Source organism: Vulpes lagopus, chromosome 14 (assembly GCF_018345385.1).
Source record: "Vulpes lagopus strain Blue_001 chromosome 14, ASM1834538v1, whole genome shotgun sequence".
Classification (NCBI taxonomy): domain Eukaryota; kingdom Metazoa; phylum Chordata; class Mammalia; order Carnivora; family Canidae; genus Vulpes; species Vulpes lagopus.
The window spans coordinates 21147351-21165914 of record NC_054837.1 but is presented as its reverse complement, the minus strand read 5'-3'; the positions used below and the strand labels follow the sequence as shown (position 1 = coordinate 21165914).

Genomic DNA, 18564 nt, shown 5'->3' with positions numbered 1-18564 from the left:
TGGATAAAAGTAGAATTGCTCGGAGTATGAGCATATGTGTTTTTAAGGTTACATATACACATGGCTAAACTGCCCTACAGAAAGCCGTAGAGATAGTGAATCCTGGATATCTTATACACTTTTAATTTTGCTAATATCAAATGGTGTTAATAAATGTCCTGAAAACCAGAACTCCCTCATTCGATGCCAATCATTACCGCTGGCTTATTATAATTGCTTAAACAATGGTCACAGTGAAAATGGTTTCCTGAGGGGATCCCTGGGTGGCGCAGCGGTTTGGCGCCTGCCTTTGGCCCAGGGCGCGATCCTGGAGACCCGGGATCGAATCCCACGTCGGGCTCCCGGTGCATGGAGCCTGCTTCTCCCTCTGCCTGTATCTCTGCCTCTCTCTCTCTGTGTGTGTGTGACTATCATAAATAAAAAAAAAAAAAAAAAAAAAAAAAAAAAAAAGAAAATGGTTTCCTGAGAAACCCTTGAAATGCTGACATAATTGCAGGGTTTGGGGCGAGGATCCTGTCCTGCTAAAGTTTTGTGTCAAGTCAAGGGGATATTTGGCTTTACTGCTATAAATTGGTCAGCACCAACCCTAGTCAATACAAATTCTCTTTTATAGACAACTATCCATAGACAAGATTGAATGAGGAGGGAAGGGGGGGAATGTGTGAAATTTGGATAGTATCATATTTGCTTCCTGAAGGGGTGAAACTTGAGACATATAGGAAAGTGATGTGTACACAACTGACTTCAAGTAGGCTTTCAATTGTGTGTTTTCAAATTATCTGGCAGGGAAATTTGAGTGTGTTTGGTTTTTTTTTTTCTTTGTTCATAAATATTTTTAGTTCATAATATCTTTTAAAGAAGTTACTTTGGTCCTGTAGCAAAGAGTTAATGAGGTGCTCAAAAAAAAAAAAGAGGGATTAGGAAGAGAGGTAACCTTGACTTCAAATGTTTCACATGGCCAATTTCATTGCTTTCACCTCAGTATGGACCAAGATGGATGTCATCTGATGTTGATCACCCAAGAGAGGAAGGGAAAGGAAGGGAAGAGAAAAGAGGATGAGTTAAAATAATTCTTGATCTATTGACTGCCTTGGCACACCCAAGGGAGGACATATTTCAGATAGAAATCTTATGGTTGCAGGTAACAGAAAATCCAATTCAAGGTGGTTTAAATAATAAAGGAGATGTTCATGAAAAGTCTAGTGGCACTTGATTCAGTTTAACGAGGCACCATGGAACAACTTTTTCTTTGACTCTTCCCCCCTACCTTCCCCCGCATCTTCTTCAACTGGAGGCTTGTGCCCCCATGGGCACAACGTGGCTGCCAGCAACTAACTCCCAGACATATCTGCTTCTCCAATTATAGTCAGTGAGGAAAGAGAACTTCTCTGCCTGTAGTTCCTCAGAAGATCTAGGAATCATGCTTTCTAGAAGCCCCTGGCAAATGTCTGCTTGCATATCATTTGCCCAAACTATATCACATGACCCATTTCTGAACCAGTCACTGTGATGGAGGATGGGCTGTGCGGTTTGGCTTCAGCCATTCAGGACCACTGACTATTTCGCAGGGTGCAAGTGCCCCACGGGGGAGGGGCAAATGGTCTAATGAGGGAACTTGTATCAAGAGGGCGGGTGAAGCAATGCTCAGGTGTGAAGAAAGCAAATGTCCATTATGTAGAAGTTTTAGAAAGTACTCAGGAGATCTTTACATACCTCTTTGGAGATCTGTCTCCTCTCCCACTTCATCCATCCTTCAAGATGAAAACTAACAGGTTTGCCATGAATTTTCAGCCAAGGGTTAAAATACCCAGGTATATTAAGATGTATTAACTATAATTCATTGCTAACAATAACTACAGAGATAAAGTTTATACATGACTTCACTGTTTCATATCTAGTTGAGTTTATTCAAAGCTATCCCAGATGCTTTTCTGTACCCTATATATTTTACTTAGTGGATGAGAGGAACTTTAGTGCCAAGTACTCTGGGGGATTGCCAGAGACTCTCCACTCCTTTTTTTCCACTCTTTTTTTTTTTTAAGATTTTATTTATTTATTTAGAGAGAGCATGCACAAGTGATGGGCAGAAGAGGCAGAGGGAGAGGGAGAGATAGAATCTCAAGCAGATTCCATGCTGAGCACAGAGCCTGACATGGGGCTCAATTTCATAACCGAGATCATGACCTGAGCCAAAATCAAGAGCTAGATGCTTAACTGACTAAGCCCCCTAAGTGCCCTGAGACTCTCCATTCTTCATGGGAGCTGCCTTGCACAGGACATGTACTGGGTGACCCAGGAGAAAAAAGGTTGGGAATTAGGCAGACCAGTGACAGTCCCTTTCCCTGGCTCCAGACCCCACTGTCCACTCCCACCATACAGCCACAAACAGCATTCACCTTTGATGCAGCCACACTCCTTACCTTCCACGTTCCACATAAAAGGCCCAGAGCAGAGGGAATCACCGCACAATTTCATTTTCAGAGCAAGTGGGTGATGAGAGCTGCTGGAGAAACAGCACGCCTCCCCTCTGACACATCCATATTGTGACTTCTGTCAGTAAGCACACCACCCATCCTCACTCTGCCTTTGGGAAAACACTCTCAACACAGTACTACCAATCGGCCTTTGCCAAACTTCACTTGGTCACTTATTGTTTTTTGTAATCTTTTCTCCTTGTTTATCACAGACCTGAGTCATATTTATTGCAGAGCAACAGGAATTTCACATACGCTAAAGACAAGTCAAGTAAAACTTGCCGTATCCCACCCCCAGAGAGAATCTCTGCACTTGAGGGGGTATGGCTTTGTGTATCTTTCGTATCTTTGTGTACATAAGCATGGATCATTTCCGAAAAAACAAAAGCAGAATTGTGCGTTTCATATTGTAACATGTCTTCTCACTCAAAGAACTCAGGTATCTCTGTGTGTCAATAAATACACTTCCATCATCACATTGTCACCACATTTAATTGCTGCATACTATTCCATTGTTTAGATGCACCATAATTATTTAACCTGTCTTCCACTGTGAAGATGTATAGGTGGTTTCCAAGAGTTTGCTCTCACAAGCAGCATCCCAGTGAACAATTTTGTTGATGGATCTCTGTGCCCATGCAGGGATATTCCCATAGGATGCCTGAAGCAGAAGAATCATTAGATCTGGAGGCAAGTGCACTTTTGCAGCATTTAGTATGCATTGACGAATTGCCCTTCAGAAAAGTCACTGCAATGTATTCTCCTACCGGCTTCATCTGAAAGCACCCATTTTCCCATAATTTCTTGAGATTTCCTCTGATTAAAAAAAAAATGGTACTGCAGGAATTCATTTCAAGACAGGGTAATCCAGATAATGGTCTTATTATTGTTTCACTAAACTGGGGCCGAGAAAAGTGACTTTTACATTAGAATACAGTTAATTTAACTCTCTTCTTTACATTGACCTGGTATCAACCTCTGAGGAATGAATTTAAGTCTTGGGAGGTTTCCCTTATGGCCCAGCAAAACAAATGAATACTGGAAAGAGAAGGAAAAAAACATGAACAACCACCTGGATAAATCACTCATAAAACCCTGCTATGGGGACAGTGAGGGGAAAAAAAGGACCCTGGCATCTTTACATTGACAGGATTTAGCTCTCCAAATCAGCTACCTATGCCACCAACAATGATTATTAACCTTTAATTCTTTGCTTTACTTTGAGTATGATGCTAATAAGAGCCTCCATTTATCAAACGCTTGCTATGAGTCAGGAATTTGGCAATGACTTTAACTGTCACAACAAGATAAGAATTATTCTTCCACTCTGCAGAAAAAAACTGACGCTCAGAGAGGTTAAGTAATTTGTCTGAGATCACACATCCAGCTACCAGACAGAACCGTGGTCAGAGCTTAGGTCTGCCCGTCTCCAAAGCCTTTGCTATTTCCACTGTATATATGATCCCTCTTTGGTGTAGAGAAGGTTGTTGCATCATCCAGGACCCCTCCAACCTGGTCGAAGATCTCAGATGAATGCATGAGCTTCCTGTAGTCTGGCTCCATTTGTAACGGTTGTTCTAACACTTTTATCTTTTCACTTCTTGCCTTCTCATCAGGTGCCAGACAAGCCAATGAGGAGCATCAAGTATATGGACAAGGAAATAATAAACCTCAAAAAAGACCTTACACGAAGCCGGTGAGTGAGCCCAGCAAGGAATAAACCATAGACAACCTGATAGGGATGAGCAGGCTGTGGGGCAGTACCTACAAGTTCTTGCCAAGTCCCCCAACCCTAAACATTAAGCAGAAGACTTACAGGAAGGTAGCCCTTGGTTGGACTTTTCAGGGAGTACCTGCACTGGACTTACCTCTCCACCCTTGCTCATGCCAGTTCTTGCCTAGAATTACTTTTGCTTCCCTTCCTGGACCTGAATCCAACTCAAGAGAGTTCCCATGTACTCCAGAAAAATCTCTCCTTTTGACTCCAGGTGCACAGTATGGTAGCCCAGAGTCAGATAGACTCAGTCTCAAATACTGGCCCTGCCACCTGCCAGCTGGTAACACTGGAGAACTTATTTAGCCTCCCTGAGTCTCTGTGTTCTCACCTGTAAAATGAATATAATATGCAGTTGCTAGAAGGACTGGATGAAATAATGCATGCAAAGTGCGCCTTGCAAGGCCTTAAACACAACGCCGTCTGTATCCTCCCCTCCCCCCCAACTCCTTCCTGTATGATGGTATGGGCAAACTGAGGTCCAGAATCACATCTTAGTCATCTCTGGGTGGTGAGCTGAGCTTTTTCTCCCTCTCACCCCTTGACTCTGTCCTAGGATCTGGAATGGTTCCAAGGTGGGATCATAAATGGGACTCTTGGCAAAGCAAGTCAAGGCAGAGTAAAGGATGGAGACTCTCTGAGCATGAAACACATAAGGATGTGCAAAGACAGGGTCATACAGGCATTGTGGAAGGCCTGTTTATTTCATATGTCTCCGACTCTGAGCCAGACCACAGAGGGTCAAGGCAACACGTTTCCTTCCTTCCTGTCCCTCTTCTGGAAGCCCCTCTGTCTCCACTGCCCACCTGCACCTCCACCCCTTCTCCATCCAGCAGCACAGCTGATGGGATGGGATAGCTGAGCCCAAGAGGAGGCTGGAAGGTGTGGGCCTGGAAGGTGGGGAGGAGGAATGGCATGAAGGGACTAAGGCAAGTACTGACACCCATGGTGCAGCAGAAACGTAATACAAGCCATGCATGTAATTTTACATTTTTGAATACCCATGCTGCTTTTAAAAAGCAAAAAGAAACAGGTGAAAGAAATTCTACTTAACCTAATATATCCAAAGTGTTATCATTCATCATGTCGTCAATATAAAAAATATCAGTGGAATACTATATTTCATTCTTCATACACAATGAAAAGTGACAAAATGATACAAAATGAGGAGCGATGAATTTACACTTAGGGCACATGTCAGTTTGGACCAATCACTTTTCAACTGCTCAGTGGTTGTTATGGACTGAATTGTGTCTCCCCCACTTCGCCCCCCACAATTCATATGTCGCAGCCCTAACCTCTAATGGCTATATTTGGAGATATGACCACTAAAGAGGTAATTAAGGTTACGTGGGGTCCCAGAGATGGGCCCCTGATTCATCAGTACTGGTGTCCTTATCAGAAGAGAAGACACATCAGGAAGCTACTGTCTGCAAGCCAACAAGGGAACTGTCAGGAGAAACCAATCCTACTGATACCCTTGATCTTGAGCTTCTCCAAAACAGAGAAAATAAATGTCTGTTGCTTAAGCCATTCAGTCTATGGTATTCTGTGATGGCAGCCCAAGCAGACTAATTTAAGAGTCAATCTTGAGATAATCCTGCAGAGAATATCCCCAGCTAGAGAGCTGATGGACCTCAGTCTCAGACTCTCCCATGGAGCTGAGCTCAAGGATGACATGTGAACTTGGGTCTGGGAATTGAGGGCTAAGATCCACAAGGACTCCTCTGTTAGTTGTGGACATATTGGCCTTACAGTGTTTGAATGCAGGCTAGAGGGCTTTTGAGGCTGATGCCTTGGGAACTTTGGGGCCTCTGGGAATGGTGAGAGGTAGCGTCAGGAAGTCAAGAGTTACCGGAATGGGGGCAGCATCAGGGACAGGCAGCAGAGAAAGAGGATTGCACAGCAGAGAATGAGCACCTCAACAGGGGATCTGTCTTCTGATCCGTGGTCATGACTGGAGGATATTCGAGGCTTCAGAAGGAATAGTGCAGCTTGGAACTTGGATCAGAGGTGAGGTTCAAAACACAGAGCAACCATATGTCATGGGTATCAATCAATCAGAACAGACACTGGCCATACAACCATTAGACCAAGTTGGTTCTTACCAGCTGAATACTATCAACCTTAAAGTAGATGAGTCTGACCCAAAGCTCCAGGTGCAAATAACCAGAATCACTAGAGCCTGAAAAATGAGAGTTTACACAATAATCTGTATCCTGTAGACAAATAGTTGATAACTAAAGATACCAACAGATGGCTTGATCTATGTAGACTCCATCCAGCCCAAGAAGGGCAACGAGCAGTGCTGAGCCAGCTTGTAATGAAAATGGAGCACTAAGTTTTCAGGAAATTTGCAAGCCAATTATTAAACACAGCTATGGTTAAAAATAAAATTATATAAACTTATAATTAAATACATCATATTAGGGATCCCTGGGTGGCACAGCGGTTTGGCGCCTGCCTTTGGCCCAGGGCGCGATCCTGGAGACCCGGGATCGAATCCCACGTCGGGCTCCCGGTGCATGGAGCCTGCTTCTCCCTCTGCCTATGTCTCTGCTTCTTTCTCTCTCTGACTATCATAAATAAATAAGAATTTAAAAAATAAATAAATAAATAAATAAATAAATAAATAAATACATCATATTAAAATGAAGGTAATAAAGACTCAAAATCCATCACTTCCTAATGATTTTATACATTTTACTGTTATCTGTGCTCTTGATGATATTTCTGGTTATGGCATCTGTGGTGGGAACGCTGTATAACAGGGGCTGGTGCAAATGTCTTCTCGGCTCCATGTTTACTGACATCACATTGGTAGCTCGAAATCAGCCACAGTGGAAATATTTATGTCACAGAAATCCACAAATGCCACAAATCAGGGCTTATTTGTACCCCCGGAGAGACAGTTGTTAAGCGTTCCCAGGCACATCCCTGAGGACATGCCCCCCCCCCCCCAAATGACTAAGGCTGAACTTACGACTAATCCAGCAGAATATAGGGCTTTAGTCAAAAGGTGATAAAGACAGTGGCTTTTCTGCCACCCTTGAGTTGGCAAGCTGAGACTGTCACTCCTGCCAGATGCATTTACCATGGCTCTGAAACTCACTAGAATTGAACATCCTCATTGGACAGGCTTAGCCTGTCCAAATACTGGACATGAAAGAGAATGTGGAAAAGGCCAGCAGAAAAGCCGCAAGCAAGAAAACAAGAAACAACAATAAAATGTTCCACCTGGCCACACTCCTGGATCCCACTGACATTTAAGGGAACAGCGCGTCCCCTCCAGAAGGAAACACCCTGCTTTGCAGGGGAAATCACATCTCCGAGGGATGCAAACCCCATGTGCCCCTCTCCCAAGACTAAATGAAGCGAATTATTAGCAAAGAAGATGTTGTCTTTTCCACTTACTGTGTTTCAAACCCGCTTCACCTCCTATTAGACTTCAGCCTAACACGAACCAAACACCTTGACTACCTCTTAGATTTTTATTTAATACTTCAGCCCTCTTATAATTCAATTGCACCATCCCCAGTTTCATGGCCAGTTTAACATGATGCTAAAAAGAATAAAAATCTAACTGCTTTCCTCTTCGCCTGCTCCACCAGATGTTTGGTGGAACTAGGCAGCAGGCTCTGCGCTTACTTGTCGAATTTCTTCTATTGGAAGTTGACAATTAGGGCATCTGCATGTGCCCAGTTCTGGGATGACTCGTGCAGCCAATGACATATCGTCCTCCAAAGCGGCTGGTGCTTTTTATTGCAAGTGTTTTAAGTAAAACAAACATCTCTAAAGCTAAGACAACTGCAATGTTGACCTGAATTCATGATTTGCCCGAAGTTTATTTAGGCAAAATCGCAAATAAACACTGATGAGTTACCCACCTCCCCATACTCCCCAGCAGACCCCAGCAGGGTACAGATTACAAAAGTGTTCCCGAAGTCTGAGATTTTGCTTCCTAGCTGCATTTGGTAGACAGCTGACTCAAGGCAGTTAGAAATAACAAAAGTGGAATTTTGGCAAAGGAAGAAGCTGGTTTTTTGTATGAGATTAGGCATTTTAGTTTTCTGTGTTCATTCATTTTCTTCAACAAATATTGAACATCAAGTACCGCCAGGTATACACCAGGCATCATTGCATATTTTGAAGACATGGCAGTGAACAAAACCGCCAAAATTCCTGTCCTCAGTGAATAAAAAGCAATAATGTGCATTAAAATGGGGCAAAGACAACAAACAAGTTAGCAAGTGCTTAAACAGGATGGGAGGGGCAGTTGGGCTCAATACTATGAGAATATAAAACAAGGTGATGCATACAGCATGGCTATGGGAGAAAGCTGCTACTTGAGCTAGAGTGATCAGAGGAGGCTGTTCTGTAAAGGGGGCCCAGGGCCTGGCATCTTAATGGTGAGAAAGAACCATTCACATAAAGATACAGGAGGAAGCGAGGTAGAGGACGACAGGTAAACTCCAGAGGACAATAAAGGGGGATGAGTGACAAAGATGGAACAAGCTGGAAGTGTTAGAGAAGCAGAGAGAAGTCCAGTGTGGCTGGAGCTGAGTGAGAGAGAGTGAGAGAACCAGGAAATGAAATTAGAGAGATGGGCCTTGGGCCTCGTAGGTCATGGTGAGCATTTGGGTCTTAGCCTAAAATGTAATGAGAATCCATTGGAGGGCTCTGAACAAGAGAAGGCTATGATCTGATTTTTAAGAGAACATTCCATTCTGCTGTGTAGAGCCCAGTCGAAAGGTTGTAAGAGTTGACAATGGCCTGGCAGGCAAATAGCAGTGAACTGGAGACAAGTAGACGGATTCAGTATTTATTTGGAGCCAAGGGACTGGCTAATTAATGGATTGGATATGAGGGATAGGGGAAAAGCAGAGCCCATGTGCTACAATAACTTGTTTTCATCTCTGCCTTCCTCACCAGGAAGTAAGATCTATCATAGCCTAGACTATATCACGTCCACTGTCGTGGTCCACAAGTAAGTGTTTGTTGATGGGATGAATTAATTATTTATGATTTGACAATGTTTAATAAGGGACATTCGCTCTGAGATATGGTTTGTGTCTGAGCTGATAGGTAGAGTGAGTTTCTCCCAACTTTTTTTTTTTGAAACAAGAAGAGATTAGACTAATAATTTAATTAAGTTAGATCCAGGATGATAGATATGTGGCTCACGTTCCCCCACTTCTCTATCCTGTGCCCAAGGCAGACATCACTAGTGGACCACAGCACTCTTTCCACATGAGCCCAGATTTGGATTCAAGAATCCTCTCAACCCAGCACTCCAGATAGGCACCACTATGGACTAGAGTTGTTACCCAGGGCATAATTTAGTTGTCATCTCTAAACTAAAAGACTCTAAGGAGACTTTAGGTCTATAATGACACCTTGTTAACTCGATTTGAGGATTGGCACATAAAAGACCAGTAGAAGAAACAGACCTCACCCAAATCCCTTTATGAATGAGGCTGATTTTTAATCAGTGGACCTAAATAGTTGGAAAAATTATAGTTGACCTCAGACATTCACTGACAGCTCTCAGTAACTTTTGCATCTCACCATTCAATACCCAGGACCTCTGCATTCATAGCCTGGAACTCAGAACTTCTTCATTTAGAAGTTCAAGCCTGATTCTTCCCCCTTTGAAACCCTTACCTGCCCCCCCCCAACTCCTGACTTGAGACTTGCCTCAAAGCCCCAGAACTGTTCAAGATCATGGATTTATATGCCAGTCAATGCCTTGGATGTAGGCAAAGTTAAGGCTTCTGAATTGCACCTCATGAATCATTCAAAGAAGACCCTAGCACCATCCCTCCTCCTCCGCCATGTCACATCATCCCCACGCCCTGCAGCCAGCGAGTGGACATTAATGAGTCCCTGACATGTTCCATAAAGGCAAGCACCTGGCCCTGGGTCCTCAGCCCAGAACTGATAAACACAGCCGCATGCCCAACGGGTAGGTCACTGCTGTGGGCTGAAGGAACCTGACTCAAGTTAATTGCATTTTTATCATCTTGAATGTGACCCAGAGGCCCTCCCCATTTTTTTTCTCTCTTACTGATGTCTTCGTGTGTCTTTGACACCTCTAGTTAACCATAGTTCTAGGGCAAGTTTTCTTCTCTGCTTTTCTTGTGCCGCTCTCCACTGAGGGTAAATATCTTTTTAATTCCTTTCCTTGTGGCTAGGGCTATCTCAGAGGATCCCACAAAAAAAAGAACTCAACCAAAAGACCATGTTGTCAAATTTAAGTACCAAAATATCTTGAACCCTTGAACCCTTGATTACATAAGGGTCTGCACAAAACCTTGTTTTCTGAAATTCTCTCCTAGATCACAGGCAAGGTACTCAGTTTTATAGTTAAGGCTTGGAGGGCTTACATAATACAATCAGAACAATTGGAGTCAGCGGTGGATTCAAATCCCAGCTCTACCAATTATTATCTAAGTGGCCATGAACAAATCAATTCATTTCTCTAGACCTCAGTTTCTTTATCTATGGTATGGGATACAGGGAAAACAAGATCTTCCCACTGTTGCTGGTATTTGTGAGAACAGATGTGGGTGAGGAATATATGGGTGAGTAATTATCAACAAATAAAAGGTAGTCTTGATTTTTCAGCTAGTTTTGTGAGATCATCGTAATACAAAAAAAGCATCAGTGTTGGAGACAAACAGTCCGAGCCCTGTCCTTACCAGTGGAGTGACCCTACTCTGGTCATTTTACCTTCCTGAACCTCAGCTTCTCAGTTGTAGGATGGAATCAGTGCTCCCTTCCAGGGATTTCTTTAGTGAGGACAAAAGGAGACAAAACCTTTTCTGCTTCGGTTCCTTCCCTTAGCTCTTCTAATGCTCTGAGAACAGACAAGACCAGGGAATTTAGTCACCACTTATAAGCCATGTTAGTGATGAACAAACTGCCTAATTTTTCTGAGCCCCAGCATGGAGATTGCATAAATACTTTCTCCCTCTCACAGGGCTCTTGCGAGTATTAAAAGAGTTAATATATGTGAAGCACTTAGAACAGTGCCTGACCTATGGTAGGTAAGTGCTTGATAAATCGTAGCTGTGTATCTTACCTCATCCATGTACCCTGTGTGACTAACTGTAGCTATTTTACAATATGATCGTGAGCTCATGGATTCCTTCCTGTCCCCAGTTCAGGGGGCTCCAGGCAGACCTTGGCATGAGATGCGCAGAATGTCACACGTAATCCCAGGTTCTGAACCTTGGAGGGTCATGTTTTAGGGAGAGCTGGAGCAAATATGATTGGGCGGGGGGAATCAAGATGGATAGTTCATAAGTGGAGACTGCAAATCAGCGGTTAGTACTGGATTTCCATATTAATTTTAAATCTCTTCCTATGGGGATTGTTGAACAAGCCATTACTCTAATGGATGTAACCACAGGCTACACAATAAAGCACTAATCCACCACTTAGAGCAGATATTGCATGCATTAAGCCCTGTAACTTTTTTGGAAGTTTTTATTGAAATATAATATAATGCAGGAAAGCACACAAATCATTAAGCAAACAGCTCAATACTTTTTCACAAAGCGAACACGCCCAGGTAACCCACACCTACATCAAGAAAAGCAACATTACCAAAGTGCCCCAGAAAGCCTCCTCATGCCACAACCCCTAGTCACCACCCTATCCCCCCCCCAAAAAAAGCTATCTTGGCTTCTAAGACTGAGATCAGGTTATCCTGTTTTGAACTTTACATAAATGAAATTGTATAGTTGGCATTCTTATAGTACCTGGTTGTTTCCACTCACTATGTTTCTGAGGTTTATCCACACTGTCTCAGCTGGATGGAGTCTGCTCTCTCTCTCTCTCAATGTCTACCTAGTTTCCATTCTGAAAAGATAGCATGACATATCTATTTCAGTATTGATGGACATTTGGACTGTCTTCATTTTGAAGGTATTATGAACAGAGCCGCCACAGAACAAACACTCTTACACATGAGTTTCACTGAACATATGTATTTCTGTTGAGAATATACCTAAAAGCGGAATTGTGGGCTCTTTGAATTTGCATATGGTCAGCTTTAGTAGACACTTCCTGTATCCCAAGCCCTATATTTTAAAGAACTTTAAAAAATACACAAATAAAACAATCTTAAAAAACTAGAAAATACAGATCAATAGATATAAATACATAGTAGAATCACACACAATTACATCACAGAAGAATGATTATTCATATTTTGGCATATCACCTTCCAATATTTTTCTATATGGACATGTAATTTTTATAAGTGCATAAACTGTTTGGTAACCTGATTTTTTTACTTACCAATAGATTATGAACATCTTCCAAGTCAATACATGCCCATCTATAACTTCATTTTTTAAACTTAGTAAGAAAATGTTCAAATAGCCATTAAGACAGACAGAATAATATAATTACCCTCTATAGACCCATTGCTAAGATCAATGATTGTCAACTCATAGCCATTTTTTTTCATTTACACATCACCTTCCTTCATTATTTTGAAGCATTTATTATTTTATCTGTAAATATTTAAATGATTATCTAGAGAAGGACTCTTTTTTTAAACCACAACCACAATGACATTACCACATCTTAAAAATAGCAATAATTCTTCAATATCAAATATCCACTCAAGCATAGCAACCATCTTAATAGCTGTGTAATATTCCATTGTAAGAATGTAGCATAATATATATAACCCATTTCCTATCACTGGACTTCTTGGTTATTTTCAATTTCATCCCATTACATAAACAAGGATGGGCATCTTCAGAGTTGGATCATTATTACTTTAGTTCCTTAGGATAAATTCCTAAAGTGTGCCAGCTTTAAGGTTCCAAACCCTTCACTGAAGTCCTCTAGACTTACACTGTGTTTCAGTTGCTAAAAAGTAGCTAACTTGAAAATGTTTGAAAACAAAATATTCTTCTCTCTTAAGAGAGAGAAAAGCAAGAAATACAGGGTAAGAGGCTGAAAATACTTCAGACATGACTTTGCCCGTTTTCCCTTTAGCATCATCTTCAGCAGCAAATAAAAGCAGCTTATGGAAAGCAAAATGAAAACGTAAAGTATTCATGAAATAACCCCCCCTCCCTAAATTTACTGGCAACGTCCAGCTGAGCCACAGGCAGAGCCAGCCTGCATCAGTGAGATCATTTACCATCCCCAGGATTCTTCACGTAAAATATTTGTCCTACTTAGCGCTTCCTGTAATCCCCCAGCGGCTCCAGAAGTGACTGTTGTCACCGGATGAGCCAGACTGTTTGCACCCAGATGTGCCTACTGCCAGTGGCTACATCCCATTCACCTTCTGCAATGCAAATGAAAACTCCCATTTTTCTGAACAGACTATAGCCTTTGACCACATCTCTCTCTGCCTGGGGCTTTTCTATAGTGTTAACTGACATTTTGCAGTCTTGATTTCACTTATGAGTAAAAGGAAACAAAATTGCATTAAAAAGCCAGAAACCTCACAGGTTTGCCAAGCTCATCTCAGAACACCTGAATAAGTGCTCAGGAGCAACACTTGGGATGCTGGACCAAAACTCATCTGGCAGCCCACTGTGAGGAAAGTGACACTGTGTCATTTGTGCAACCCACAACCCACAGGAGCACAAAGCAATAACAATAATAAAAATAGCAGGCAACTTAAACCCTGTTATTCCAAAATTAATGCTTGTAAATATGTTTCAACAGGTATTAATTTCCTCATGACTCTATGCCAGAAGTGGCTAAGAACAAGAAACATCTTTAAAACCAGTTTCCCAGGCACCTGCACTTCACCTGACCTAATAATGTACTGACAGATAGTATAATGTGTCATGACTTTTGGAACCAGCATGAATCCTGGCTCTGCCCCCAATAAGGTGTTTAAAGTGGGCAAACGACCTATCTTAGAGTCTCATTGCCCTTATCTGTAAAATGAGGATAATAATTAAAACTTCTTCACAGGGCAGTTATAAAAATAAAATGAGTTAAGATGCATATATCATGTACTTGGATTGCTTAAGTGCTAAATACACAATACAACCAGAAGAGCCGATACTCCTGATGGCTGGTGTGTATACCTCCCCCAAGTGTTTGACCATGCTACTGGGGTTCTTCTGTCCCCTGTTTAGGTGAGATTTTCTTTTTTTTTTTAAGATTTTATTTATTTATTCATAGACACAGAGAGAGAGAGAGTGAGGCAGAGACACAAGCAGAGGGAGAGGGAGAAGCAGGCTCCATGCAGGGAGCCCGACATGGGACTCAATCCCCGGCCTCCAGGATCACACCCCAGGCTGCAGGCGGTGCCAGCACCTGCTGCGCCACCGGGGCTACCCTGGTGAGATTTTCTTATCACCTGTGAGGGGACCTGGAGATGTCTCATTCTTGTCTGATTGGAAAACCAGGTGCTGGAGAGCATGGAACTGTAAGAAGGTTAAAGATGCTATAGTTTGCTCTTTACCTGGAGAGACAAAGAGACTGATCATTATTAGGGATCATTATTAGGGATCTTCATATTACTATTACTTTTACTGGAAGTGGAGTAAGCAGCTTGAATCAGTGGAGAGAGAAAAGGATGGATGACAACTGAACCAACCTATCAACCTATGTCCTTCCTCCATACCCACAATCTCACCACCGAGAACAAAATAAACAACTACATCATCGAACCATGTATTTTGTAATATAAAAGAGGCTACAAATTGAAGTCAAACATCTTTTATTCTTCCAGTTAACCATCACATGAAATGTCTCAGGAAGTCAAGTGTCTCACTCTAGGAGCTTCACTTCTCCCTTTGGAGAGAAACAGAGGTTTACTGGTTACCTTGCACACACACTCAGGGGAGGAGAGAGCTAATGCTCACTGCGTCTCTGCTGCTATTGCTTCTTACTACCACAAGGTGTCTCTGTAGAGTATGGGTCCTCCAAGATCTCCCAGACCATACTGGCCATTCTTTGCTGATAACTCATTGATCATCATAGCTCTCAAAACCCATAGGATTTCAACAGATGTCTTCCCCCAATCAGTTTACCTACACATGGGAGGTTACCTTTAGGGGCTCCAGGATGTTCAATGATCCCTGTTCAATCTGAGGGAAGCTGCCCAACTGTCTGACCAAAGGCATTTTCTGGCCCTTTTCTTGCAAAAAAAAAATACTTACACGGAGAGCACAATTTCTTTTTCTTTCCTTCTTTCTTTCTTTCTCTTTCCTTTTTTTTTTTTTTTTTTTTTTTTTTTGGTGAAGCCCAAATATGTTAGATAAATCATTTTAACAGATGGGCAATGACGTGAAGTGAAACATTTCCCCAAAATCAAACCCCACCACAGCCACACCTTGTCATATACCACCAGATCAGGTGGGCCCCTTAGAAACTTACCTGGACTTTATCTCCTCAAAATTTCCCACAAAAACAAGAGTAAAGTCAGCAAGAATGCTCACAGCAGCACTTTTCTTCCCTGAGCTGAAAAAAATGCAGGACAGCCAAATCGAAGAGCCTGAGAAGAGTCTAATGATGTTTCAGCAAGTTCTCTTGGGGTGTGTCTGAAGCAGACAAAGTTTGAGGGTCAGGAATTTCTGAATGTTTTGGGCTGCCCTGTCAGTCCCAGTGGTGCCGTTTAAAGAAAATGCACGGCCTGGCCCTTCAGCACATCTGACTGTGTGTTTAGCTTTAGGAATCATTCTTGGTCAGACTAGCTCCAGACAAGAGTTTCCTGGCAGCAGGTAGATGCAAAGTTAAAAAAAATCAATTAGAATACTACTTTACAAGATAATCCTCCCCTTTTTTAGAGGGAGAGAGCACAAGCGGGGGAGGGGCAGAGAGAGAGAGAGAGAATATTAAGCAGGCTTCAGGTTCAGTATGGAGCCTAAATGCAGCAGCTTGATCTCACGACCCTGAGATCTTGACCTGAGCCGAAATCAAGAGTCAGATGCTTAACCAACCGAGCCACCCAGGCACCCCTTGCAAGATAATCTTTAAATCAGAAGAGCTTTTCCAGGAATCTATTCAATAGAACAAGATCCAAATGACTACTTAAAGCAGGAATCTGAATCCCCATCCCTGCCCTGAGACAGCCCAAAGTGCACAGTAGCTGCAAAGCAACACTTTGATCCTGTGAACTTTTCCTGAAAGCTTCAGGGAAGCATAAAGACTTGCAGGGAGACAGTATATGTTCAGAGCGCATCTGCCCCTTGTACAATTCCAGGGGCACCATTCACAGTTTGTGCTCCAAGGGAATAGTGCCCCCAAAAGGCCATTTGTAGAATACAATGTTCATAACGCCCTTGGGTTGTACAATTGAGCAGCCCTTTATTGGTAGTCATAGAAAGATAAAAATAATAGCTTAAAGAGCTCTCAGGGTTTAGGGGAGGAAGTGTGTATATGGAGGAAGAGATGAAGAAGAAGAAGAAGAAGGAGGAGGAGGAGGAGGACGAGGAGGAGGAGGAGAAAGAGAGAGAGAGAATGAATCACAGACCAGATTATTGGTAAGAGTGTCTCTGGTGGTTGGAAGACTACATACAGCCTCAAAAGGCATGTGTTCAGGCTCATGTACCTTTACCTGCAATATCCATCATAGGTCTTTGATTTTTGTACTTACTGGCAGTGGTTGGCCTGGAAAAGGGAATAGAAAAAGACCAGGTAAAACATATAGAGGGTGTAGGGGGACGTATCCCAGGCAGAGAAAATATTATGCACATGGTCACAGTCAGGACAGGACCTGGAAGGCTGGGTGACTATAGACATCTTTTACTAAGTTCCTGCTCTGTGTCAGGGACCAGGCTAGGACTTGATGTAAGGTCATCTCAAACATGAGAGGAAGATGAGAGATGACAGCTTAACCCCAGGGACCAAACAGTGACAGGAACAGCTTTCAGGCTGATGCGGCTCAGCGGACCCTGAGTGAATGGGAGACAGCTGGCCTGTGGTCCTGGGCAGAGGTTTCACACCTTTTGGGATACCTCTTAATGTACTATGACAAGGACAAGCAGCAGCAGACAACCATCCTATGATCAGGGGGCCACTAGGAGCTGCTTCTTATGGTGACAGGCAAGACCCAAGTTGTAAATCCAGAAGGGGAGCCTTTGACCACCACCCCAATGCACACACACACCAATGGCACCAACGCCTCAGACCCCTCCCCTTGTCCTGATGCTTAGTGAAGTAGCCATTGCAAATTCCTGAGGAGTGTTCCCTGTCTCCAGTAAGTCATCTCGAAGAACAATCAGGCAGGAGAACACGGGTCCAAAGATCACAGGCTGGTAGTCTTGTGCCTTATTCCATTGTCTGTGATCTATCTCCAATTAGAAGCCAAGAGTGCTTTGGAGATTGCCGGTACGCTCTAGAAAAAAAGCCTCTCACCCTGCTAATGAATTTTTTATGTCCACCCTGGCAGGTCCATGAAAAACAATCCTTCCATTCCATTTAGTCATTAAGCACAATAGGTAATAATATGTATTGTATTGTAGGGTGGAGTTTGCATGCCTTTAAAAAAAAATAGTCAACCAGTTTATCTCAGAACTGAAAGCCGATCAAGCTTCTGTTTTGTCAGCACCTGTGTGCTGAGGAGCACAGCAGTTAAGACAGACCAGAGTGCAAATCCTGACACTGCCACCTTCTCATTGGGTGACTTTTAGGCTTCAATTTCTGTCAGCCTCACTTTCCCCATCTTTGAAATTATAGTTCCTGCCTCATGGGGCTAGTAGAGGGATTCAACGAGCTAACCCCGGGAGAGGCACGAGGGCCCAGCCCACCACACAGAAAGTGCTCTGGTAAATAATGGCTAACATTAGGATGATTTTCCAAGACTCAGTCCTCCCCAGGGTTTTGGACTTCATGGATATTTAGCATCTTCTGCCCTCCCCCTCTAAGTCATAATTTGCTTGTAAATATGAGGGGGCAAACAGACAAGAAGGAAGGTGGGGAGTTGAGGGGAGCAGGAGGAAGCACATTAGACTCTGGTACACGCACACTTGCTCATATTCTGTCCCCAGTGAGGTTCAGAACTCCTATAGCAGTTGCCTAGAAACCGAGCTGTGGTGGGCTTCTGCTCCCTTCCAGAAATCACCCTAATTGGGATGCATGTAGAACTGTTTGTTGACACTTGGCAGGTTTTTCTTCTTCTTCCAGAAGAGATGCAGTCCTCTCATACAAATGCTGACTCACATTCATTAAAGAGTAGCCCTCGGCCAAAGCACCTTTAACCACATAGAAGCCAGTGAGGTTGGCAGCCTCCTTGGTCCACGTCCTCTGATGATATGGCCAGTTCAGGTCACCATCACCATGTTTGCATGTCAGGATGTTTACAAGGTCCGAGGCGACTTCTGG

The 18564-nt window shown here is 43.0% G+C and overlaps 1 protein-coding gene across 1 annotated transcript in view; it reads left to right on the top strand.

The window, feature by feature from the left end:
- The first annotated feature begins 3131 nt into the window (after positions 1–3131).
- The window catches only part of CCDC60 (coiled-coil domain containing 60), an 87430-nt gene continuing 71997 nt past the window's right edge, over positions 3132–18564 (top strand). Inside the window, exons 1-2 of the mRNA XM_041728527.1 lie at positions 3132–3164; positions 4091–4170. Coding sequence (XP_041584461.1) covers positions 3132–3164; positions 4091–4170 — 113 coding nt within the window. The remainder of the gene's footprint in view (positions 3165–4090; positions 4171–18564) is intronic.